This window comes from Larus michahellis, chromosome Z (genome assembly GCF_964199755.1).
Source record: "Larus michahellis chromosome Z, bLarMic1.1, whole genome shotgun sequence".
NCBI classification, from domain to species: domain Eukaryota; kingdom Metazoa; phylum Chordata; class Aves; order Charadriiformes; family Laridae; genus Larus; species Larus michahellis.
This window is the reverse complement of record NC_133930.1, coordinates 24,281,667-24,308,087: the sequence shown is the minus strand read 5'-3', so window position 1 is coordinate 24,308,087 and position 26,421 is coordinate 24,281,667. Positions and strand designations below refer to the sequence as shown.

The following is a 26,421-nucleotide window of genomic DNA, read 5'->3' as shown; positions in this document are numbered from 1 at the left end:
AGTCAAGTGAACACTGCAGCATCCTAATACAAAAACATCTGTGGAAGTTGCATTCCAAAACCATGATACAAACAGGGTTTTTAATAAAGAGTAAACTTTCACAGGGGACCACAATAAACAAGCATTCAGCAAGGATGACTTAGCCTTACAGAATATTTTTTTTAGTCTGCTTTTCTAGTTAAAAACCTATCAGATGAAACAATCAGAAAGTGAATGAACAGCTCCACAGAACTGGTGTCTCACTAACACACACAGAAATGGACAACAGGTCTTCACAACTCTCAGGTCCATCAGATGAAAATTCATGAGAAGCAAATTTGAAACTTGTGAATAAATGCAAACACAATGCTCTGAACCACAGAATAACCACCAGAGACTGCTTTAAATACAAGGGTAGTGCTGTCTTAAGTGGCATCAGTACAGGATACCAGCAAACTTGCAGGCTCATGTCAAATAACTGCAAAGAATGATTAGGTAAAAACAAACTTGGTAAGTGTTAGATACGTAAATCAGGAAAAACATCTTTGCAGCAAAAACATGCTCACTCAAAATACAATAAAAAAATAATTATAACTAAAACCAATTTCTGTTCTTCACTGCTTGAGGTTAGCTACACATACACTATATGGAACTTGAACATTCAATGTGACGAACCAAAAAACAACTATGGTAGCCGTGTTTCAATTTTTGAGGAGGTAACACTTACCTGTCATTCCGGTGCCCATGACTGGAGTACAATTGTACCAAATATGTTAAAAAAAGCAAAGTAATACAGAAAATAAATAAAAGGACACTTTTTTTTAACAAACTATATGATATTGGGGGAAAGGTGAATTGAAGCTCTGTTTTACAGCCAGTACAAAGATCAACTCTTAAGTCTGATTTACACAAAAAGTATAATTTCATAAAGGAGAACAGAAGTCATGCCTAATCAGAAACCTTAAACCTCTTGATGCAACTTCCCTACCCTTCAAGCTTAACTGTCTAAAAAACCCCTTGCCTCTCTCAATACCTTATTTCCTACTCCCATTTATCCATCCACAAGCTTGAACCCAAGTCTCTGACTTTTAATACATACAATGTGAGAAAAGAAACTACAGTACAGAATTACTGCTAAAAAAAGAGAACATGTGTTAGAGGAACTGCTGACATTATCAAAGACTGAACTCTGGAAGAAAATTCCTCCTCCAAAATTTTGTTTTTAAATCATTAATTCTGCTCCCTTCTCCCCTTCCCCTTTGGTATGCATGAGCTACCTCCAGACTAATGAACAATTCTAAAAAGGAGTTTTCTCTCCATTTTGGCTCAGCTGCACAGATAAATATGTTCACAGTTAAAGGAACAAGGACTTGGAAGGTATTTAAACATGGGTGAGACCCATATACTCTGCAGCTGTGAGACAGAAAATACTTTCTTGCTGAATAACTCATATTGAACAGGGTTCCTGCATCACACAGCAACTCTCACACAGAAGAGCCATCAAGGGTGGAAATGGGATATCACAGAAAGTTATCTGGGAAGCAAAGACAGAAGAATAGGAGGTATCCATAAGGGAAGAAGGGAAAATAGGTCAGGAAGCGCCTACAGCATTTTCCCCTGGACTCTTATACACCATTTGTCTTTGCCCCACAGTGCAGTCCTACCCATTTCCCAGCAGCTCTGGAAAGCAGGACTATCACCTACCCATGGCCTTGTAGATGCTGGACTTACCTGTACCAGCAGAAGAGGCCTAAGCAGTGGCTACCAAAGACACAGGCTATTCCTGGGCATTGACTGCCCCACCAGATGTGGGCAGAGGAAGGTGACACTCCTGCTTGTTGCCGAGGGGCCAGGGGAAGGCTGCCTCCAGCCTGGTGCACCAACTGGCAGCGTGGCAGAGGGCAGCCTTCCCATTGTAGCTCCCTTTGCTGTCACTGCTGCATGGCGTGGCCAGCAGCTGATGAGAGACAGCTATGCTAGGAAGCCCTCCTTTCCCACAGTAGGCTTCCAGACCATTTCTTTTCCATTTCCCTCCCTTCCTCACACTTCCCTAGCTTTTTGGTACCCCCATGACTGGGGGACAGGGCATGGAAAAGGAATATCCATACACCTATACCCCCTCGCCTTTGTTCCTTCAACCTGCTCTGTCCCACACACACACACTGTCCTCCCCTTCCTTTGTATTGTCATTAAATTTATAAAACATAACAGAAACGACATGAAGTCATAAGTCTGAGAACTGCTCTCATTAACCACAGCTCACTTTACTACCAAAATGCATCCTATCACAGGTTATATGACAACAACCACAAGACACATACCAAATTCTTAAGAAAGTTTTACATTATTGCTGTTTTAAACTTAAGTGTCATCAAGAATTTTCACTATAAACATAGAACTGAATCAGTTTTGACAGAAAATTGCTCTAAAGAAGTTTCTTGAATCTAGTGAAGTGGTGAAATATTTTGAAATCACAGAAGCTTCTTGTGTTCGCATTCCTTTAAAGAATTTATTTACAGCCTATTACAGTGCTCTAAAAATGGTCAAAATCCAAATTCCTTGTTTTTGCAAACCTTAAATTTCAAGAGAAAAAAATAATGATTTAAACTTTCTGTTAATTACTGGTGGGAAAGGAAAACTACTTCCTGACTGCTGTATTTCTAAGTAATGCTTGGTCTTTCACATCTGCTTTTTCCATTATAAGGTGTTTCTGGATTTAATCAAACTTTCTAAAAATATGCTCGCAAACAAAAGTAATCTATGAAGAGATAGCTTTCCTTTTTTTTTTAAAGATACTATCAAAAGGGAGTAGCTTCAAAAGAAACACTCAACTTTAAGGGGTTGATTAAAGAAGTGACATCACATGCTATTAGAAAGATTGATAAGATCTACTGTCACAGATTAATTGAATTCAGATAAAAGGAATACACAAGTAAAGTCTTCTCCCCTTTGCAGCTTTTAAAAAGAGTTAATCCATTTCCTTGAACTCACTTTTGAGAGCTTGTGTGCTACTTCACTGAACTCACAAAATAAAGGAAGTAAAACCATAGCAGCAAAGTGCCACAGTTACATGCCTGGCACTACTTAATGACAAAGATAGCCACAGCATTCCAATTTCATTTTTTGTGTATATGCTCTTGGGTCAAAATATAAAATCTGCCTACCCTCTCAAGGCTTGGAGTAAATGAACTTATTATTTGAGGTAGGCTGACAAGCTGTTAAGTGACAGGGAACTACACTGGCACAAACAGGCAGTCTCCCATGATATGCTATCAACTTTGGTTACGGTTCATTTAATAATAATTTACTTCATAGATCACTTCAAATTCACTTTAGCTCTTCAAAAATTCTACTAGCATTAATTAATCCTCACAACACTTTCATGCCAGAGCTGACTGTCTCAATGGTACAGATAGTGAAACAGGTCAAGGTCAGGTATTAAAGGCATGGTGACGGTATTGCTGCTGCCAGTAGAATCAGGCTCTGAACTCAGGACCTCTATAATAGCACTATTATAAGAGATACACTTCCTACATTGTTAAGAAAAAAAAAAATAAGAAAAATCACAGATGTAGCTTAAAGTTTCCCCATCTCTCAATGGATGAGGAGATAGTGTCTGAATCGGATGTATTACAATTAAATAATTAAAAAAAAAATTCAAAAAGCTATGATTGTATTGTATCAATCATCCAGTACAACTCTGTTGCATCTGAGGTTTAAGAGGGTTTACATAAGCAAGATAACACTCATCATTCTATGTGATAGACTTGACAGATGTATTTGCAACCATCTTTTAATATCTGGGTCCAGCAACATTTCCTCTATGCAAAATGCAGGCTGCATACTACAAACAACCTCTTACCTTCGTGCAAAAGAAAAGTGGGCTGAGGCACTGGGAGAAAAGTTCCTGGGGCTATCCTGAGGACTGTTTCCTGTTGGAGGGGATACACAAAAAATAATTAGAGGGAAAAAAAACAAAACAAAATCCAATCCACTAAAAACATTCAGACATACTAATCCAAGCATTTCCAGGCAGGTTAGAAACCAATTTCATAATTTCTTCTCTCACAGCCTCTGAGAAAATAAACTCTGAAATAGAATACTATTTCAGTGCGCATTTCATTTATATTTGATTTTTAATTACTGGATTTTATAACTCATAGAAAACCCTCTATTTAGCCCTTTAACTTTAGAATTATCAAATTTGAAAAAACCACCCAGTATATTAGCTTGAAAGAAACGTATTTTTAATGTTCAAAATAAGGTGTTTCTTTTAAAATCACACAAACCATTTGAAAGATAGAAAAATCACAATCAGCGTGATTTAGCTCTTATACAAAGCCTTTGCAGCATTTCCACAGGAGTTTTACTGTGGTTTTTTCATATTTTTTTTTCCTAACTCCAAAACAAACACGCAGACAAAACACACTGAATTAAATTTTTTCCACTTAGTTCTGTTAGACCAAGGCATGGAAAGTCGACGACCCTCTGTGATGAGAAGAAGCACCGCACATTGTGAACAGGTTGTAACTTTAGGGTCTGTTACTTCTTCATATTAAAGCACTGCTGACCAGCACGAGTGCAGAAAGAAGGCAGCTGCTGAAAGCTGCTCCTGCCACCTCGGCCCCTCAGCACCTACAACTAGAGGAGACACAGTATCTGAAGAAAGATGACCTCTGGGAAAAAAAAAAAAAAAAACCAACCAAAAAACCCCCACCAAACTAAACCTAACAAAACAAGACAACAACAAAAAACCCCAAAACCTAAAACCAAACAAACAAAAAACCAAACCGCTAAAAGGATTTGATTTAAAGTAGCACTGGCATACATCTAAAAATGTTTCATTAAATAGTGAACAGACTGCAACAACAATACGTTGAAGTAATGCATTTGTTGTAGCATTTTATTTTTGCACATAAATAAAACTGCAACATTAGACAAAAAATTTTAAAAAAGCTCGTATATATCCTGTTAGAAGCAACATTTAGTTTTTGAGAAGAAAATTACTACCTACATGTGAAAAGGCCAGTACAATGGAGTGAGTCCTTAAAAGGACTTCACCTGGCCTTGATTTCTACTCAAATTTTTGAATTAACATTGCATGTATCATAGCAATGTCCTTAACAGATCCCATTAATTCTACACAAGAAAGAGTAATCATGGAGCCCCTAGGCAGCAAACGTAGAGAACACCCAACCCCCCTTGCCTCTTTTTTTTCGGCTAGAAGCAGATGCAAGATGCTTTTTGAGCTGTGCTTAAATCACATCTTCGCAGCTGCTCTTCTCATGGCCCCGAGAGACAAGGATTCCACTCTCACTGGCCAATACCTCCAACTTTTTTTTTTTGCCCATTTATCTATCACAGCTGAATTATGTCCTTCTGACATTCCCTCCTCCCCCTCAAGACCCCAGCTTCTTCATTACCCTTCAGACACTTCTGAGAGCCTCAAAAATTTCAAGGTGGCAAGGATTTTCCTTACCTGAAGGGGAGTGGGGGGTAAGCAGAGGGAATCTGAAGCCACACATGTGGCACAGATTTCAATCTTTATTTGGTGACCAACACAATTTATTCTTGTCCTGCATGAACTGCAAACACTAAATTACTATGAGCAACAGTTCGTTCCATTTAACAGCTAACCAGATTTCTTTTGCTGCTACCAGAGCTTATTTAATAAAGATAAGCTAAAAATAAAATTGTAACACCGTGCAGATAACATGGCCACAAACTTCAGCTACTGCACTAGAAAAAATTAGCTGTAATTTGGAGTGTTTTGTGGACTTAGGTAAGATGAAAAAAAGACAAGGAAGTTAACTCAAACTCTGGTAGAAAAGCAGCTAACTGGGCTTAATGAGATGAGATGCAAACAGCTTTTGACAGGAAATAATTTGACAAACCAGCATATGGGGGTTTGTAAACAAATCCCTTTCCTTTGATAGCTATTCTAAAGTTATATATGGATATATACACATATTTACCACACATCAAGGACATGCTTAGCTGTCCATCAGTTAGTCAGAACATATGCGTAAACTTCACATAGAAGCAGAAAACATGGTGGAAGAATGTGGTAATTTTATAGCTATTGTAGTGGATTTGAGGAGACAATGCTGCAAGCTACCTTGCTAGAATCAACAATGACCACTTCCTTGCAGACAAAACCTGAAGAAGTCAAAGTCTTACTCAGGAAAAGCATCAGATCCTGTTATTAGGAAAATAAATTTGCAAGTACTATTTCAAACAGTAAATGTGCTCTTAAAATAACAGAAACAGTAAAACTGCATACATAGTACCTGGATACTAAATCCTGTGGGTTTATCTAGTAGTCAAAGAACTCAGACAAGCCTGGAAACAGAGAATGAAAATCCAAACCCCAAATGGCTGGCGAAACAGCTAGTGCTATTATGGGTTTAAGGTGTGGTGTTCCAGAAAAGCAAGATAGGTTAGAAGCAGAGTCCTATACGTGACCTTCATCCACCACAGCATTCATCCACCCATCTGCAAGTCAATACCTGGGAGACTTTCAAATAAAACCAGTGCCAGTTAATTCTCTGTCCATATGTGCAGTGCTTGCTTATTAGTCAAATCCCGCTGTTCTTTGGGATCTGCTGGCTGTTGTATGTTTTAGTCCTAGGGTATCTCTATGCTGCTGAGACTACTGTTGATGTCTCTGACCTGGTAAAGTAAACCTGACTGGTGGTCAGGCATTAGGTAAGTAATTAACTCCAGCATCCTCTGGGAGACACAATGAACAGGCAATCAACAGACAAAACAATACTCTACCTCATGACAACACACCGGGTAGCTCATTTTGCAAGCAGCTATTGTTAAGACAACTATATCGAGACTAATCAAATTGTGATTGTTTTGTAAGTGGCTTCCAGAAGTCCTGTGTCTTTGCCACAGAAAGAAGGTGTTTAAAATCTTTTAAAAAGGTACATATTACAGTGTATTATCAATGTATTTTTAATAGCACTCTACTTACAAAATAGTCTCAGATGTAACAACTTTCTGTTAGTACTGAGGAAATAACAGATTAATGATAATTGTTATCCCAAATTCCTCATGGATCAAAGACAAATCCAGCTTGATGTCATTATTTGACAGTCTTTTTAAAAGCAATCACAGCACATCATCACCACAGTAATACAGTATAACAATGGGTCATACGTGCCTCTGTGTCAGTGTACTTGGTGGTGAACCCACACTGCAAAGTGAACAACACGCCAGAAACCATCCAGCAACAGTTACAGGTCTGACTTTCATACCATAATGGTGCCATTCAGCAGAACACACAGCTGGGCAGCCGAATCACTTTGAATACTTCTGTAGGTGCATTCTACTGAGATCCACCCAGAGGTGAGGAGCTCAAGCTATTTCAAAACCTGAATTATGCTTCATACCAGCAAACGACTTTCCCCTGTAACAGCAAGGAAGGTTTGCACACTCCTTAAACCCATTTGCCAGGATTCTTTGTATGTTCTGACCACTACTTAGAATACTGGCAGTTCTATGTTTTAATGGGATTTAATTTAAAAGTCAGTTGTATCTGCATGTAACGTATCACTTACACTTTTCTCTCCTGTCCCTAAACTACTAGAAGATGCTCTGCAATTGCTATAACAGTTCTACTTTACCCAAAAGCAAGACTGAATTAAAAGTTTTATTTTAGCAAAACCATTTCTATTACTCTACATGTGACAACTGGCACAATAATTGAACTAGTGTATTATTTTCCTTTCCTTAAATATCAGTCCTGCAGTCCTCAAGACAATTCAGTCACTTCAGCAGTTTCCCAGTGCTGCTTCATACTGGATGTCTTCCAAATTTACATCAGCTACAGTAACTTTATCCTAATGTCACTTATGAGAAGATTAAAAAGGTTTGGACACAAAACCAAAACCTGAGGACTCTACTGATAACGTCCTACTTCATATTTTTTCTCATTTTAGCCCCTTTAAGCAATTTCCTACTTATCTTGCAATTCTTGTCCTAGCAGCTCTCATCTTAGTGGCATGATATGAAACATTTTACTAAAGCACAGACAAGTAAGATTTACAGCATTGCTCCTAACAACTAAATCTTGTTCCTACAGCAGGTACAGTGAAACAGCACCACATCTGACTATTAATCATTAGGGGTTAGTATCACCCACAGGAACAAGCTCCTGTGACTACTGAGGTGGGGACACCTGAATGCCCTGACTTGCTGAGATTATAATCATGCACTTTGCAGGCTGGGTGGTGCAGATGACCTGCCCACGCAGCAGCAGGCAGTCAGCTGGAAAAGCCCATTAATGACCTGGGCACCAAATGTTGTCCAAGCCGATGCTGCAACCCTTTGCCTCCCATAACTCTGAATGTACCCACAGTTCATGCAAAAATTAAAAGAATCTTTCAGCAGGTTTAACAGCTTCCAGCCCATATACTAAAGGCAAACAATGTCCAAACAACTAACTTAAGACGGCTACTAATAACAATGAAGGTGTGAAACAAAAGAAATGACCCAGTATAGATTTGTTTCCTATTTTTGTAAGAAGGCTTTATGTAGTGAAAGGTGATATTATTCTTGAAATCTTTTATGATCTTTACATGTATGCATAAGACATAGTGGGAGACTTCAGCTGCAAACTAAAATCTGACTTTCCCCCAACACAAACTATTTCTGCAGGTAGCTACAGATCCTGCAGAGAAGAAAAGGGCATTACATGTACTCTATTAGTAATTAATGTAGATAACAGATATATATCTGCTGTATACATTGTCTTTTTCCTATGTCCTTTCCAACGCTCAGTCTCAGCCCTTATGCATCTCTGTGTGCTCCCTAGCCTTGGACTACTACATCTTTACTATAGCCCACAAGCCTTCATGGTTGCTGTTGCTTACAAATTAATCTGCCCCTCTTTGACAGGTGCTACTCATGCACTATTTGCACCCTGCACAATATACTTACTTCATCGGTGTGGTACTGTCTCCCTTGTCTCTCCCTCCCATTCTACCACATAAATCTGAATGATTGAGATGGTAAGGCTAACAGTTAAAAAACTTTATGTAAATATTCAGTGTTTGTCTGATTCAGCTTGCATCTGTGAAGATCAACAACAGACTCCTGTGTAGGAACAATCCTCTATTACTTCCAGAGCAAACATGAAAACTGGGGGGGGGGGGGGGAGGAGAATTTTGCCCAAGACCTCTATATGACCTTCTCATATGGGGTGATTGTCACCATTCTAAACTTGGGCAACTGGTCCTCCTCAAAGAATACCTATCTAAACTAGAGAACACCCACTGCCTTCAGTTCAGACTGCACCTGGGAGAAAAACAGGACTACAAGGAAGAATGGGGGTCTAAAGTGCACCTCGAAGAATTATGATTATGTTCAAGAAGCTTTTGTTCTAAAATAGAGCAATACTGCTCACATTCAATCTGTTTTGGCTAACTCCAATCCAGATTATTATGATATCTAGTAGCACCCTGAGCCCTTCAGGGGGTCTGAAGTAATGGCACATTGTTTCTGAAGGTGCAGCCAGACTTCTAAATGATTGCTCTGCAGATATCTAAGATCAAAACACTCTTGAGCAAAGCCACAGATATTGGCATGAGTGCTAATGCAGCGTGCTCTGACTAAGAGAGCTCCACCTTGAGATTCATAACATGCCTTCGCGCACCTTGCTTCACACAGAGGATGCATAGCACTCTTTTTGCTCTCAGAGATGTGAGGTCTTTGGGGGGGGAAAAAGCAGGTAGCTTAAACCAGTGGTCCAAATAAAACTCATTGTAGGTATGAGATACAAGCAAAGGTAATTATTTATTTTGCCTGTTGTGTCAATAAGCAATGAATTAGCATGGAAGGCAACAGGTTGGTTGTAGACCAAGGGTGTCCTCACAAGGGATGAAAATACTGACTCAGATATCTGAGGCACTGACTTCACAAGCAATGCCAACAACCTTACTAGGACTATACAAGAAGGGCCCAGGATAACACTGAAGATTATCAAGATGATAATTAATAGAAATTGATCCTCCTGGGTGGATTTTGAAGAGTCTGACAATCTTGACTCCCTTCAGCTTGAATAGCCTATAATCAAGGGATAAGGACCTGCAATAACAACTAAGATGGTACAAACATGAAGTCAAGAACCTAGTCTACTTAAACAAGAGCATCTAATGGAATTATTTTCAGTAAGGGCAACAGCAGGCTCCCTCCAGAGATGGCTGGAGTACCCTGACAGTAGGGAGTATGGTAGTGGGATACTGTACCCTAACAGAAACAGATCTAGCAGAAAAGCATTGATAGTATGAAAACAGAAGCCAAAATGGCTTTTAAGAGGCATAAGCAATCAGGGTCACACCTAATCTATCCAACTGAATTACTCAAACCACAGCAGGTTATGTCCTTCATTTTCCTGTTGCATGGAATCAGGAAGGCACCCAACAAGGAACCTCTAGGCACTTCCTTTCCAAAACCAAAGCACAGTGACTTGAGTATGTGTGTCCAGGGTATGTTCAGACCTTGAAAGTGGCCTCAGAAATCTCCCTTTGAATCTCTCACCTTGTTGCAAACATGATTGTTCTTAAAACTGTGTCAGAAGATAGGCTGTGGCAGGGCAATCTGATGTCAGCCTAACATACCAAGCTCAAGTTCAGTTAACTTTCCAAGACATTGAGAGGCAGTAAAATGTAATCTTGCAGCATATGGACAGAAATAATTGAATATCAAAACTTCTGGCCTAAAATGCTGTTAGGTATACATCACTATGTCCAAGCATATTAAAATAAGTCAACTGTGATTGGAAAGACAAGTTTGGGAAAGAGAACCACAAGACAGACTTCTACTTGAGCTAGGACCCAGCTAGATGACAGGTGAACATGTTCTGACTCTCTACACTCAAAATAGCTCACCTTCCTACTGAAGTAGTACAAAGGATCTACAAAATATTACCTTTCCTTGTGCTAGAACCAGAAGAAAACTCTGTATTTTAAACAGGGTCCCTGAGGTCCCCAAGGAATGGGGAAGGTAAGAGAGGGGACTAGAGCACATAGTAAAGTGGAACTCTCAGACCCCACATGTCTTCACCAGTGCTTTGGATTTTTTTGAAGACTCACAGAAGTATTTTAGCCTTTTCCTAAGGAGGGAAGCAAGGTAATGAAGACAGACACAATAAAAACAAGAGAAAAGTGGAAAAAGAATAGCTCTCAATGCATATACAAAGATGCTGGGAAGATGAAACAGGACTGAAGAAGCCAAGAAAGCCGATGCCCTGGGTTTGCTGCAACCTCTCTTTCTCCTACAGTCAGGACAACTGCTGCACAGATCTGAGTGAGAAAAGAATGAGCCATCAAAAGGTGTGATGTGAAGGAGCTGAATGTTTCTGAGGACAGGTGGGATTGAAAGAGTCCTCAGTGACTCAAGTTCTCAGCTCTGTTATCAGTTAGACTCACCCCTTGAAAGGCAGATCCAAGAATCAGTCTTTTCCTTTGACAGCCCAGTGGCAATTAACTGTGCAACGTCACATGAAATTAGATTAGCTGTTAGCATCCAAGCAGACTAATTTGTTGCACCTGCACTCACATGGGCAGATTCCTTGCATAAAACCAAACTCTGACAGCATGCAAGAAAAACTTTGCTAAGCGGGATCTCTCCAGTGTCCACCATATTCCACCTAATCTTACCAGGATATATTTGCCAAAAATGCATGTTATTACCATGCTCCAGCCAAGGATAATCTAATGAATAAACCTGTTTTCAGTGAATGCAAGCACTGATACTTTGCTGCACATTTAGCTTGCTCCATCCTCCTCTAGGATTGGAAACTATTTTGTTTCCCTCTCCCTACCCTGCTTCTATTGTTTCCTCCTCCAACAACAAACACTAATAAGAAAGATGTGAAGGTGTTAAAGAGGGTCATGTCCAGCCCCTCTGAGACTTGGAGCTTGTAGTACATGCTCCTGGCAGAAGGTCTGGTGCAGGCTGCAAAACAAACACTTTCGATTTCGACAACTTTTCTAGTAGAATCTCACTATTCCCAGGTACTTTCCAAAGGCAGTCAAAGACAACACTAAAATCAGCTAACTGTTCAGGAGATATACCAGGTTCTCTCAATGGAGTCAAGGAGGCTTCTCCAACTTGGAGTAATCCCTCCTGGCCAAGGACCGCTTTTATTCCAAGAGGAATAAACCCAGTAGGCCCATACAGCACATGGCATCTCTTGTCACACACCCCTGCTGCACTTCACAAGAAACCAGACATCCAGCACAGGTCACCACAGAGAGCAGGGAGGTGAGCTGAGTGTGCAGATAAGACCTGGTGGCTCTGACAACACAAGAAAGCAGCATCACTAAAAATCCACAATGTCTTTCAAGACCGAAGCTACCAAGGATTTATATACATTAAACACTTGACACATTGAACTCCTACCGTATACGTACATGAAAATTCATTAACTTATGTGGCTTTGCTGTGCTGTTAACCACAAAATTTGCACCTTTTTTTGTTTGTGTGAATTAGGATGACATTCACAGTGATTCAAAGTACAAATTAAAAATGAAAAAAAAATTTGCCTACAAAGTCAATTCGAGGCAGTATCTAATTGATCACTAGCCAAAGCAGAAAACCTGTCAAGGGTGACTCTGAGCACACTTTAACTTCAAATTGCCCCTTCAGGGGACTAGTCTAGGCACACTAGCCAGCTGAGCTAGGAGCCAATGGTTGTGTGAATATTTACTGTAATTAACTATGCATAGAGGCAAGCTAATAACAGAGCCAGCCATACACATGCCAATTTTCATCAAATATATGGTATTTCCTAGTGCTGATGAAGCGTTTGGCACACATACCTTGGGAGAAAGTATCAGCATTAAGAGAACCCACTGTATCCTGGGTAACTGGAGAAGCTGCCAAATTTCCACAATAGGTTGTTGAATACACAATACACACTGTGAGTTTAAGGAAAAGAACAGCTTATGCTTAACCTGCCTTAATCCTTATGGTATCAGTTTCCCACCTTCAGAGCCACTTGCAACAGCTGTGACATCTGCAATATTGTCTCCCTTTTATGGTTTAAGAAATCGATTAAAAAAGATGTAGCAACTTGCTGAAAACACAAACCCATTGCCAGGCAGGAACCCTTCAGCATTTATCAAATACACAACCTACATTCAGGTCCCAGGTAACGCACACTGCGCACTCCATACTTCTGAAGACTGTTAGGCATCGTTGGTCTAAGCCATCAGTTTCCAAACAGATGGTATAGTCACTCATAGCAGCAGACATGCTGGTTCTACAGCAAGCATTGTTACTGCTCTCATGAAGTCAGCCTTTTTATATGCTGACCACAGATCCCCTGTTCCAAATGTCAATTTCTGCATTTGGGGGCCCCATAGAGGGATCCCAAACATTCCAACATTTCATTTTTCAGTTTTAAAATAGTCTGCACCATATTTTTCTTTCTTTGTTTCTTTAAATGCTCTGCTGCCTTGAACTCTTCACAAATCTTCATGTTGTCTGTATTCCTGGTTGTGATAGCCTGCTGCTCAGAGTAAAATCCACCACCATATTTTCTCTAATAATGTTGCTTCCACAAGAAAACTGGAGATGCCTTACTAAACTCACCATCCCCTTTAAAAATTCAACTGACACTCTGTATCTTCTCTTCTAGCACCCATCTGAGAGCAGTTCTCCAAAGTATTCAGTGTCACTGCCTGCACAAGAATTGGTGTAGGGCTTTCATTTTAGCATGTAGTTACAGCCAATGCCCCAAAACCATAAAAAGACAATAAACCTTTGAGGAAATATGTTTTGATATGCCAAAAATGTTGGGGTTTAAAATGAAGACAGTCATTATCAATAAGATGTTTATTTATGGACTCCCATTCAATCTTTAAGTGCTTCAGGTGCTTTATAAGCAGAACAAAATGACCATCAATTCATTGCCATGTAAAGTGAAAGACAGACATTTCCAGCAATCCAGCAAACACCACAAATCCTAGGGAGCAAAAGAATTGTGAATAGAATGTAATACCCTACGCTCAACAACTCCACTACCTTTACCATGTGTACAATCTATTTTGTATCTTTTTCACAGTGAATTAGGCCCAGAAAGGGAAGAAAGAGGGGTGGGGAGAAAATACTTCAGAATGTCAGGGTGGAAGGTGGGGAAATAAAAGAAAAAAGCTATGTGATCCATGTTAGGTATTTCTGTAACGCTTCTCACCATAACACAGTATTTATGGATCTAAACAGAAAAGAAATTTGGATGGAATGATACACAACTTTTTGCTATTACAAACACTGGAAAGAAAAGTAGTGGGATAGAGAATTTGCCTGTTTTCCTTTCCTCATATAGACATTTTAAGAATTTAATACTAGCAGTAGTAGCATAGGTGTAAAATCACCTGCATGAGCCGAGAGCGGTGAATGAGGCCGAGGCAGAGCTGGAGACTGGCCATTGCCCATCAAACTCTTTCTGTTGCTTGTTCTACAACTGTAGGCAAAAAGAGAAGAAAGAAGACATTAGCATCAGAAATACAGCATTTACCGCATATGGACATTTTAAGATTCTGCTACTTTGTTCCTTCACTTCCCAGTCTCCTATTAAAATTAGAGCTATTGTTGTTTTTGTAGGCATGTCCAGGAAGTCTACAATCATACTGGATAATAGCAAAGACAGCAGTTTCCAAAGAAAATGCACCATGGATACTTTTCAGGCTTGCACGTTTGCTGTTCTGTGCAAAGACCAGCATTCCCCTGTAGAGCCATTTACAAAACGCTCTTCCCAGACTGCAGTTTCTCTGCCATACACTTTTTATAATATATAAAAATATACAAGCATAATGTGAAAAACAGTCTTAAGCTTAGAATCACCATTCAATGATTAAATCTATTTCTGTTGCATAAACTGTAGCTCCACATGCCACAAAGAACAACGATATATCAATCTGAGAATGATACAATAATTATAAATCTAATTATTGAGATAAATTTCACATCTGTGCCTTCTGTCAATGGAACAGATGATGCCTAAAAAGATGAATGCATTTTTTTACTCATACATTTTTCATCTATAAAGCCACTAATTTCCCACATCTCAAGACCATTAGGTGAGATAAATAGTAAATTAATGCATCTATTAAATTTGGGAAAGGAGATATTTTTGTTAAATACATCATACAGTTTTTAAATATTTTTTAGTAGAAGTGTTTTTCTTTTTTCCTCTTTCTACTGTAAGAAATATTCTCTCAAATCCCCAACACTGCAAACATTCATGCACAGGGAGAATAGTACCTTGGAGTTAAAGAGACCATAACTGTGTATAAACTTCAGTGCATATGCTAATGGTTACAGCACTGCAATCAGAATTTTTTCTGTAAAGCTTTAGAAAAACTCAAAACCACTAAAAGGGGAAACATTCATACATAAAACCGTTTCATTAACACAGTAAGTTCCAAGAGAAGCAGATTTCAATCTTAGTTGTAGATGTCTCCAAAAATGAATTTTGTAACATTATGATCTCTATGCAACAGCCAGAAAACAAGACTGATGAGTCTTGATATGGTGTAGATTGAATGAAATGCAAAAGAAAGGATGGTGTTTAATAGCATCAGCAGCTAAGTAAAACGGACTCAAAAGTAATCCAAAATAATATTGAAAACAAGGAAAATAAAAAAACCAAACACACCACCAAAGCAGAGAAAATGTTGATTATAAAAGCAGTATAGAAGATACCTGCAATATGCAAAAAAAGTCAAACACTAAGACCAGTCTCCCCTTGAAAAATGTTTTCTGAAGCAGTGAGTGCTATTCCCAGCTGTTTAATAGGTTAATGCAAAGTTCATTTGCAAGAATTGCACAATGGACTCGCCATATCACTTAATTATTATAATCAATTAAGCAATGAGTTTACTCATGAGTATATATTTATCACTACTGCAAATCTAGGTAAGAAAAGAAAGCACAAAATGATCGCAAGATTCGCATTTAGAGCGCTGGAAAAGTCAAAACTTATTTAAGTCATACACTGCGATTTCTAAGCTGAACAAACAGGGAGAACTTTTCAAATGTGACATTATATAAACATGTTTTTAGGAATCTGTCTACAATAAGCCCAGCTTTCTACAAGTAGTTTTAACATACTCAGCTCTTAATCCACTTTTTAAAAGGTGAAACTTAAGCAAGTATTCCATATTTCATTAGACAACAATTTCAAAGTCGTACTGGTTCCCCCATATCTAAGTTTTGTTCAGTTGAAGAATCATATTCAATTCTTCTCTTACCTAAGAGCGTGAAAAATTCTTTCTTTTGGCTTCCTGCAATGTCACTGTATTTTTGATAACTTTTCTTCTATTATACTATGAAAAGCCTATCTGCTACACTTTTTTTTAAAAGCTTGAATAACTGTTTCTTTGCAATTCTCCAACCTAAAACTGAATCCAGTAGAACCTTCTAATATTCATTAGACATTCGCTAAAGGGCACACAGACTGCATCTATCCACGATGATGTGATGATACCACTATGGCATCTGTGATGCAGGCTGGGGTTAAGAGACCCCATTACATGGCTTTAAAGCAGCTCTGCGTGGCTAAAGTTTGAGATCTAACGGATCACCATGTCTCCTGTCACAAGGAGGGAATACATTTTAAGCATCTAATCCCTGGATATGTTCTCAGCAAAACAAACATTACTGTCAACACATTCTAGGCACCCTTCACTGATTTTGCTACAAAGATAATTCCAGATACAGGTTTATCCATATCATTTGCCCTTACCTGTAGAAATTGGGTTTTAACCAAACTTCACGTTCTTTAAGGTGAAGTTAGTGCAACACCTTCCACAAATGATTATCTAATTGACGTTATCTTGATTTTTTGGGGAGCTATTTTTAACAATTATTTCTGGGGAGTCTGGTGGCATTACCTCCGATATCAAGATGTTATGTAATGAGAAAACTTTCCCCCCAGCTGCCATTTAAAAAAAAAAAATCACGATTTGCTCAGATGTGGCTGCAGCTATATGGAGAATTCATCTTTTATCACACCCAAATGAAATGTTCTATTGAGAAATAGAAAATAAAAATATGAAGTCTCCTCTATTTGTCTTACTAGTAAGGTAAGATGCATACCACTGCATGAAAGAACAACTCCGTCGTAGATATCTTGCTGTAGCTTTGTTTTTTTGAGTTCTGTTTCACAAAGATTTTGAAATTATCTTATCTATCCTGTATAATTTGTGAAACACAACTCTTTCCCCAGAATAATGCTATTCCAGAAGAGACTCTTTGTGGGTAGGAAAAAAATAATCTTCAGGGAACCCTGAAAGATGATCTAGCTGCTAGAACACCACAAATGGGAAGCAGGGTCACACTAAGGAAGTATCAAAGCATTACTTACTGAATTGTATTTAGCCTTGAAACAGCAATCTTCCGTATACAAAAGAATCTTAGAAGTTAGAGCCATTCTGCAGACAAAATCATTTTTCCTAGATCTCTGAATACATCAAGTAACTTTCCCCTTCCATTGTCTTCATAAAACTATTCCTCTCCCATTTAAATCTGACAAGATAAACCAACTGATAAGATAAAGCCCTGAAAGAAAGCCTCTTTGTCTGCAGGAAAGTTACAGCAATGCAGGAACAGTCTACAGGGATTGTAACTACGGGAAATATAAACCTTGGTAAACCACAGAGCGCTACACTCTCAAAACTGCAATTCTGTAAGCCTTGGATTTCGTCTTGTGATCAGGTTGCATGGCACAGAGAAGAGACGAGCAGGCCAGGCAGCAGATACGACACAGTGTTTAAACCACTGAAAAAGAGGAGGAAGAACACCTCTTTCCAAGCAGAAGAAGAGAGTAGGAGAAAGCAAAGAAAAAGAAAACCCAGCCATGTTAAACAATAATGAAACTTTGGGGCACACACAAAACTTGAACAAAATAGAAAGTTTATGGTTTTTACACTTTGTCTTCTTCTCTGTCCCAGGAAGACCCTTCCTGGACTTCATTCTGTTGACCACAACTTAAAGTAGCAGTCCTGGATGACTATCTGTCTGGAAGTAGTTGGCATTACACCATAGCAGCAGTGCCCTGGACCACTGGCACTGTTCCTTATCTTGGAAACCAATTAATAATTTCATGTTTCGCTTATAATCCTCCACAGACAGGTTCTGCCTTACCTCCTGCTCTCTGCCACTGACGCTCCTGCCCACTCACACCTCTCCTCCCTATCCTGACTTCTCACCACATTTCACTGCCGGGGAATTCCTCCTTCATCCCAACTGCAGTATCAGGCCCAATGCACCAACTTCCAAGTTCACTTCTACTCCAGCTGCTACAGATGATCAACGCTTCCCATGAGAAGTACTCATGATAAAACAGATAGAGGACACTACATAAAAAGTGCTCAAATTTGTTACTCACAAAGCAAGGGTGAACTACAGCTGCTGAAAAATGCAATCCAGATGCATAACACTTGATTACCTTACTCCTTAAATAGCCACAATTCTTTACATATCAAGCAAAAGGCGTTTGGGCAGAGATGATGGGAACTGCTGCATTGAAACTAGCAAAGCACAAGACAAAAGTACCAGTATGGCCATTAAAATAGTGTTACACTCCACAAGCTCTTTGAAACATTAAATAAAAAAGTTGAAGCAGAAATCAAATTCTTCCAGGACAGGCAGTACTTCATACGGAGCCGAAATATTACATGCAGTTTTCCTGGTAGAGTAGAATCATAGAATCATCTAGGGTGGAAGGGACCTTTAAGATCATCAAGTCCAACCATTAACCTAACACTGCCAAAGCCACCACTAAACCATATCCCTCAAACCATATCTGCCCATCTTTTAAATACCTCCAGGGATGGTGATTCAACCACTTCCCTGGGCAGCCGGTTCCAATGTTTCATGACCCCTTCTGTGAAGAAATTTTTCCTAATATCCATCCTAATGTATGAGTAATCAAGAAATGGCAAGAATTGCAAGAAGTATGCACTGAAATGGAATTTTCTTCCTCAAAACAAAGGCTAATATGTGAGCAAATTACTGGCAGCAAAGGTTAATTGCTTTTTTAGAAAAAAGTAGGGGAAGAAGGTTATATTGACAAAGATTACCACTTTCCATGCTCTTCATGGGAAATTTAGCATCTGCTTTAATCATTTATAATGATTTCATTCCAACATCCTCAATTATTAATATTTACACTTGTAATGAAGATGGATTTGGCTGTAAGCTATTACGACAGTTCACCACCTTTCACAGGGTATGCTGAGCACAGCACTACTCTGCAACACAGCATCTTGATTTTGATATCAGTGTAGTACAGTAGTTTAGCTGAAGGTAAAGATTAAAAGGGGACTCCTCCTATTTTAACAGAGGCTGCAAACAAAATGTTCTATTTGCTAATGAAAGTGCAGATAAATTAAGCAATTGTCAAACCCAGAATGCAAAGCCTGACCATGTAGACAAAAGAGACTAATAATGCAAGACCAGCACTCCTATAAAGGCTCTAGGGATAGAGAAGTTGGTTATAATTTCTCTGGTGTTAAAATTGCATAGCTGAAAACTACCTCAGGAGGAACGTGCTGTCCCTAGCAAGACTTTGGGATGTGGCCACTTTGTTTATACAGGGAAGTTAAATTTAAGTTATATTTCAGTTATATTTAACTTGTTATGAAGCTAGCTAACCTATGACTTCATAGTTATTTACTATCTTCTTGAACAGCAACACTGAAGAGTCAACAGTGCACACAGCACTGACTTTAAAAACAAAAACACAAACCAAGCTAAATTCCTGACTTTAAATGTTTTAATTTTTCTGTTGTTGTTGTTGTTAAAAAAAATAAAAATCCTTTTGCATTAAAAAGCAGTTTGGTGAGTATTTCCAAGCCCTCCACAATCCAGGGAAGTTCTGTGGGACATTAACTCAAACAAATGCAAAAAACAGCTGCCATGAAGAGATGACATATACTGATACTGCAGCAGCTCCCTTGTCAAAAGGAGCCTTTAAGCTTGTATTTGATGCAGCATCTCCTGATCTAGAAAGTCAAACTAACACAAGGCCTGCCGTTAGTGGTAGTTTCACATCTAGATCACTTCATAAAAGAAAATGAATCAGTGAAGACTGTTCCTCTCTGAATACTGTAGAATTAGGGTTATGTGAGCAAAATCCACAGGCTCCATTCAGTGCTACTTACTGCTGCCCTGTTCCACCCTGCAGCTAAGGGAGGCTGAAGAGTAAGAAAGCAGAAGTACACCATTTTGACAGTTATTTCCTAGACTGAAGTAGGTAAATTCTCAAGGTGCTACAATCGTTGAGAGAAGTGTACAAACGCTATTAAGATACACACCCAGAATTTTCTTTTTGTTTTTTATTGGCTTTTAATGTTCTACTCTCATATCCATCTAGTATCACCTAGCATTACTTTCTGATGTGTTTTTACTAGACTATACGTCCACATATACACTTCCCAAATTTGGTGCATGCACAGAGATATGTATATAAGCATTTACATATATATGTTCATATTACATGTATAAAAAATATATTTATATAAAACCATATATGTAATATCCTACATTTGAAACATTACACATACAGCCAAACATTCTATTTATTATACATCCCACTCTCTGTGAGGAATTATTCCACATCAGTCTTTAATGAGCTAGAAAAAAAGGATCTCAGGATTTAAATTTTAACTCTTGTAGGGATTCAGGTTTTATTCTTTTGTATTTAAGGTTTAGTCAATTTACATGAGGCAAGCTTTAGTCTGAAGAAATGAGAGTGCTGCCAAAACATAATGAACATGACACACCAAGATGAAGTACGCAGCTGCTAATAGCCCTACTTTGACAGAGTTTGTCCTGAGTCTTTGCAACACTAAAGCGAGCATTTCAGTTTTGGCTAGGTATGCACGGACAGTAAGCTAAGGGTCCTCTCTAGGTACTCATGCATTTGTGTCCAACACTTTTTTTCTCTGCCATTACTACCACCTACCAGCATGCCACCAGAACTTAAGAACGAACATCTTTCTTAAACCACACAAAAGAGGTATGATACCTCAGTCATGGACTTCATCTTTCTAAAAAAAAAAAAATATATATATATGGGAAAATAAAATATAAAATACAACCAACTGGATGCATCACCACCCTAGGCATGGACTGTCTGAAGGGATCAAATGCATACAAGACAGCATCATTGCTAAAATATCTGCCAAGAAAAATCACAGAATTGAAAAACTACCTGTGAAATCTCTGCTGTTCAGATCTAAGGAAGACTGTTGCAAAGACAGACTTATGCTATAGAAGGCTTCTCATTTTCCATCCCTCCAGTGTATTACAAAAAAATAAAACACATTCTTCATTAAGCTTTAACTGTATTCGCGAGTTAGATATATGTTCAGTGTATTGAACTCCGGTGACTGCTCTCACTTTTACTCTAGGCAATTTTGATTGCTAATTTTTCCTCTTCTCACATAGGAGAAAATAAGTAGAGTTTCTACAGAACTAAGTAGGTGTATTTCTATCCTGTTCCCTCCTAAAACAATTGATTCAGGTTTAACTTGTCATAAATATTTAATTAAGTAACGTTAAAAAAAAAGAGTATTAAGCCAACTACTATCTCCAAAGTTGTACAATATTCATAAAATAGCTATATACAAGATAAAGTCTGCAATGCATACAAAGTAGGCAGGCAGCAGAGAGCAGACAAAAAGAACGCTCAGGATCATAAAACAGCCCACCACATAATTCTGCTTCGTTACTACAAAATGCAGTTTTTGCATCTTCATATGATACAACCTATTGAGAACACACTGATGGGTTCACACTGCCTCTTGAATTTCTTTTTTAATTTTATTTGTGTTCTGGGAAGGGACATAAACCAAGTTATTAGGCAAACAGCACGTTTGCTATCATACTGAGGTATTTAACTAAATTCCTCAATGCACAAATATTAGTCTTTCAAAATAGAAAGGTAAGTAGGAAGCCAGTACAAGAAGTATAGGAAAAATACACAGGGCTGGCCTAAATCACGGCTAAGTATGATCATCTTTATTTTACATAATTCAGAAGAAGCAAAAAAAAGACAGAAATACCTCACTGGAAAAAAGAAGTTAACAATCAGGAGCCACACTGGTGGGTTTATAATATTTAACAAGTGCTATCTTTAAAAAAAAAAAGTGTCATACATCACACCTGCGAGTTCAAAGCATCAATAGTTTGGAGATGTTAACCAAATGAAGTGCCTTGACTTGCATAGTAGATAACCCTGCAGAAACCATTTGCATTAGTCAGGAAATACCCTACTTACTGGAAGCATGCTTATCAAGGCTGCAGCACAGACAGGAGGCTTGAAACACAGGCCTCACTGTGCTCTTAGCCATCCCCAGAACTTTCGCGTTAACCCAGATCACTCCAGATTTTGACTCTAGACTACAAGCTCCCGTTGCCTCTCTTGGGATAAGACGATGCAGCCAGATGCTTCTTATTATGTTGGTCAGGCTAGGGGCAGGATATTTTTCCACTGTGCTCCCTTGCTCATTATTAACAGCTTGGGAGAATCTGGGGGAGTGTGAGGAGCAGAGGGAGGTGAGCTGGGGCTGCTGGATGCCATTCACTGCTGCTGCTCCCTTCTGAGCCTCCACTCCACCCCTGGCTGGAGTGCTATCTGCCAGGCTGTAGCAAAGACACTGTCACAGGCAGTGCTTGCTGCTGGCTCTGTCCCCACTTTAGGGGATAGGCTGGTGTCCCATGCTTGATGCTGCTTACAACACTAAGTAGTCATATTCAGGCAAGGAAGTAGCTAGAGGATCTCCTTCTTAGCCTTCCACCCACAGTTGAAATTAAGGTACAGAGCAAGAGCCTTTTCCACACTTACTCTGGACTTCTACCCAGTCTAGCCCTTCAAAAAAACCCAAACAAAACCAATAAACAAAGGAGTTCTCTTACAGTCATATTTCCTTTGAACAACATCTATTCTGACTCCAGCACTAACCACAGCCAATTCCCCAGGCCATTTCAGTACTGCAAGGGAGCCAAGCACATACCCTGAGCTTTCTGTAACTCAGTTGAAACTGAGGCCAGCATAGTTCAGAATTAAGATAAAACATGGGCGTGTCTCCAAACTACAGACGGAAGACCTGTTTATCCAGATACCTACCACAGTGAAACCCTCTCCATCTTATCCCCAGCCTTCTCATTCTATTTTCCATTTAAACCTACCAGCTCTTGGCTTTCTTTGCTTTTTCCTTGCTGATGGTTGTTCCCAACAACAACAGCTCTGAGCACCACTGTTCATAACTCACCATATACCACGGAATTGGTGGGCCAGGATAAGCCAGACAGACCTCCTCATAGCACTGAAAGCACTTCCCAAATAGCACAGAGAGTAGCTTTAGGGACTGCTTCTCTTGACCAAGAGTGTGCATGGTGTCAATACTTGATAAAGTATCAAAACGTTAAAAGTCTGCCACAATCTGAAATTACGCTGTCCTTGTCATGCCCAGCCTAGAAGGCCTGGTGCCTCAGTAGATGTCTAGGACACCTCAAAAACAACCAAACCATTTCCAGCTGGTGGAAGGAAAGAAGAGACAACTTAGTCTGCTCTGCTTCTGGCTACAGAAGTTCTGTTTCATCTGCCTTTCAGCCTTCTCAATTTGTTTGTCCCCATCAAAATAATTTATGTTGCCAAGGCTACTTTCATATAAAAAGAATCAGAGGTTTATTAAACCAAAAGTCTACACAGTATCCTTTATCACCAGAAACACTGTCTGCTCTGCACTCCAGAGACTCTCCCCATAAGAAAAGCCACTAGAAGGCAAGCTCCTAGAAATATTTCTCCCTACATTATTTCACAATTGTTATGACAGTTTTGAGGGGGTTTTGTGGTTGTTTTTTTTTTTTTAGTTGATTTTTTGGGGTTTTTTTGTTCCTACATTCCCCCCCTTTTTTCCTAATAATCATGAAGAACAACAACTAAATTAATCATATCCTAAAATTTAAGGGTAGGAAATTGGGAGCTGCCTGAAGTAGAGAGATTTTTACACGGTTTCACTTTCAAACCCAGTGGTTCTCGTCTGGTTTAACCCCTAAAATAATTTATATTTATACCTGACTCCTTTCTCCTATAATTAAATAGAAACAATTCATTTTTACTCAAAAGAGTAGCGAGTCCAGACAGGACTGTTTCTTTCCTCCCTTACGAAATTTGGTAGCTGTCAACCTCCCAAAACTGTGAGGGAGCACATGATGATTAAATGCGTTGTCTTTAAACCTTTAACAAATACTACCAAAGACTCAAGGGGTGAGAACAGGTAATATAATGCCAGAGCAATGCACCTGACTGAAGAAAAACTACATTCCCAGATCAAACCTACTAGCAACAAGAGAGTCTGAATTTTTTTATATTCCTACTTGGGCAGGATCCTAAAGCTAAACATTGATATGAAAAGTTATCTTTTATTTTCTGACTGAAGAGTAATCTACTTACAGACTAACTGCTAAATAGCTTAGTCTCCCTTACTAGAAAAGATCTAAGACATTGAGAAAGTTGCTAAAAAACTTCTACAAGCCATGTGTCTTCCTTTTCCTATTTTAAAAATATAATTGTGCAGATTACAGCTTGTATTGGATCTTAAAATATTTTTATTATTCCTAGCTTATTGTTGATGCATATTCCCAGGAGACTTCTGCCTTTTATAGAATGATGACTCTTCTGAAACTGGCAGACTTAACATTTTAGTTCACATTCACACCAAAAAAGATAAAGATTATAGCTCATCTGTAAATATTCACATCCCAACAGCAAGCCACATGTGTGGTATGTGCATGTGCCTGTACATATATAACTTTAACCTTCTGGCAGAAGGTGGTCTACAACACAGGAATTCTAGAATAGAAGCATTAGAAGAATACTGAGCTAAATTTTTGAAAAACTTTGTATGAGCCTCATTTCATTATTCAGTGCTTCAGTGCAACCTTTGTCACAGAACTATACAGCCAGGACTAAACAGAAGAAAAGCAAAATAGTTTCATAGGACAAAAAAATTAAAGAAGTGACATGATATTAAAATAAAAGTCTGTAAATTCACCCAAAGGAAAAATAAGAACACACTAAAAAAATCCTTTCCTTTGTCTTCTCTCATAAATATCCTGACCTCACCTTTTGTCTTATGAATAAGCTTAGGCAAATGATTCAACTATGTTTTGTTTCAAATTGTGTTACTCAGAGGAGGATCTTTGCCTTAGACCTGAAAGATGTGTACATCATTTTTAACACAAGCATTTTGCGAAGGCATGACACTACTCAGCTCGCAAACACCACTACTCAGTTTGGAGACACTTAGATGGTGACACCTCCACCTTGACTGAGAGATGGCAGCCAGTATCTTAGAAAGAGCCCTTCATCTCTCCTGTAAAAGGTACCATAAGCATATGGGCACACCATATTTCCAGTGTCTTGGAGGACACAGATACACTTGCCCACAGTTCCAGCCAAGTTGCCCCAGACCTTGCTGGACTCCTCACGAGGTGTCAGGAGAGTTGCATGTCACGGAATTGCCACCGCTGCTCTTCAGCGTGGGGAAATTGCCTGGCTCCACCTCACAGCCAGGCCTGGGGCACCCCTGAGCTAGAAGGACTCTGCCTCCATCACCTGAAAAATCACTTGTGGAACAAGAAGGTTTGCAAATACCAACCCAGCAAAGCTTGATGCCTTTTACACCAAAACCCCCTGTTCTATAAACTTCGCATCTTCAAGAGAAACACATAGTTATCAAAGAGATGATAGCCTACACGCACAGGGCATAAGCAGGGTTCTCCTGTATTCACCAAAATCACTGTTAATCCCACCTAAATACATAAGGCCTATCACCACTTAAGAAACAAATGCTTCACACTGTTTTGAAAGAGAAGCAGGGACAGTGAGCGCTTCCCAGTGAGGGGCATCTTCAAGGCTCGCCCTCCCATGTACTGATGCCCAACTGCCACATGATCTTTAAAAACAGCTGGAATGATGGTGAAACAGTACAGCTGCACAAGCTACCACCTTAAGCAATTTTATTCAACAGAAAGTAGTTTCCGAAACAACAATAAAAACAGACTTCCTTTTGTTGCAGCCAAAGGGGAAGGGGGGAGGGCATTCAAAGGTATTACTCTCCAGCAGACACACTCTCCCAGTAAGAGCGGAAGGTCCTAAGCACTGCCACTATTTAACCTCTTGAGAACCAGAAGTGAGGATACACATCCACAGATTGGAAAGCACTGACAAGGATGACGCACATTTGCCTACTGAACATTTGACACATGGGGGAAATGAGCTTCACCCCTTCTAGGGCACTTTGGCATTAACTGCGGTGGTTTACCTCTCTTCTCCTTTCCTGTTACATCCATGAGAGTTGCCAAAAAATTGTAATAAATGTCTGATTTTAAACTAAGCAATATGAAATAAGC

General features: G+C 39.1%; 1 protein-coding gene across 9 annotated transcripts in view; it reads right to left on the bottom strand.

Annotated features, from left to right (window-relative positions):
- MAST4 (microtubule associated serine/threonine kinase family member 4) overlaps positions 1–26,421 on the bottom strand; it is a 298,871-nt gene that overhangs the window by 59,282 nt on the left and 213,168 nt on the right. For 6 of the 9 annotated variants that reach the window (XM_074568788.1, XM_074568792.1, XM_074568794.1 and 3 more), the window contains 3 exons: positions 14,370–14,458; positions 3,842–3,911; positions 707–727 (listed from right to left, as the gene is read on the bottom strand). In XM_074568788.1, coding sequence (XP_074424889.1) covers positions 707–727; positions 3,842–3,911; positions 14,370–14,458 — 180 coding nt within the window. The remainder of the gene's footprint in view (positions 1–706; positions 728–3,841; positions 3,912–14,369; positions 14,459–26,421) is intronic. The other 3 variants (XM_074568789.1, XM_074568793.1, XM_074568791.1) reach the window with 1 other exon arrangement.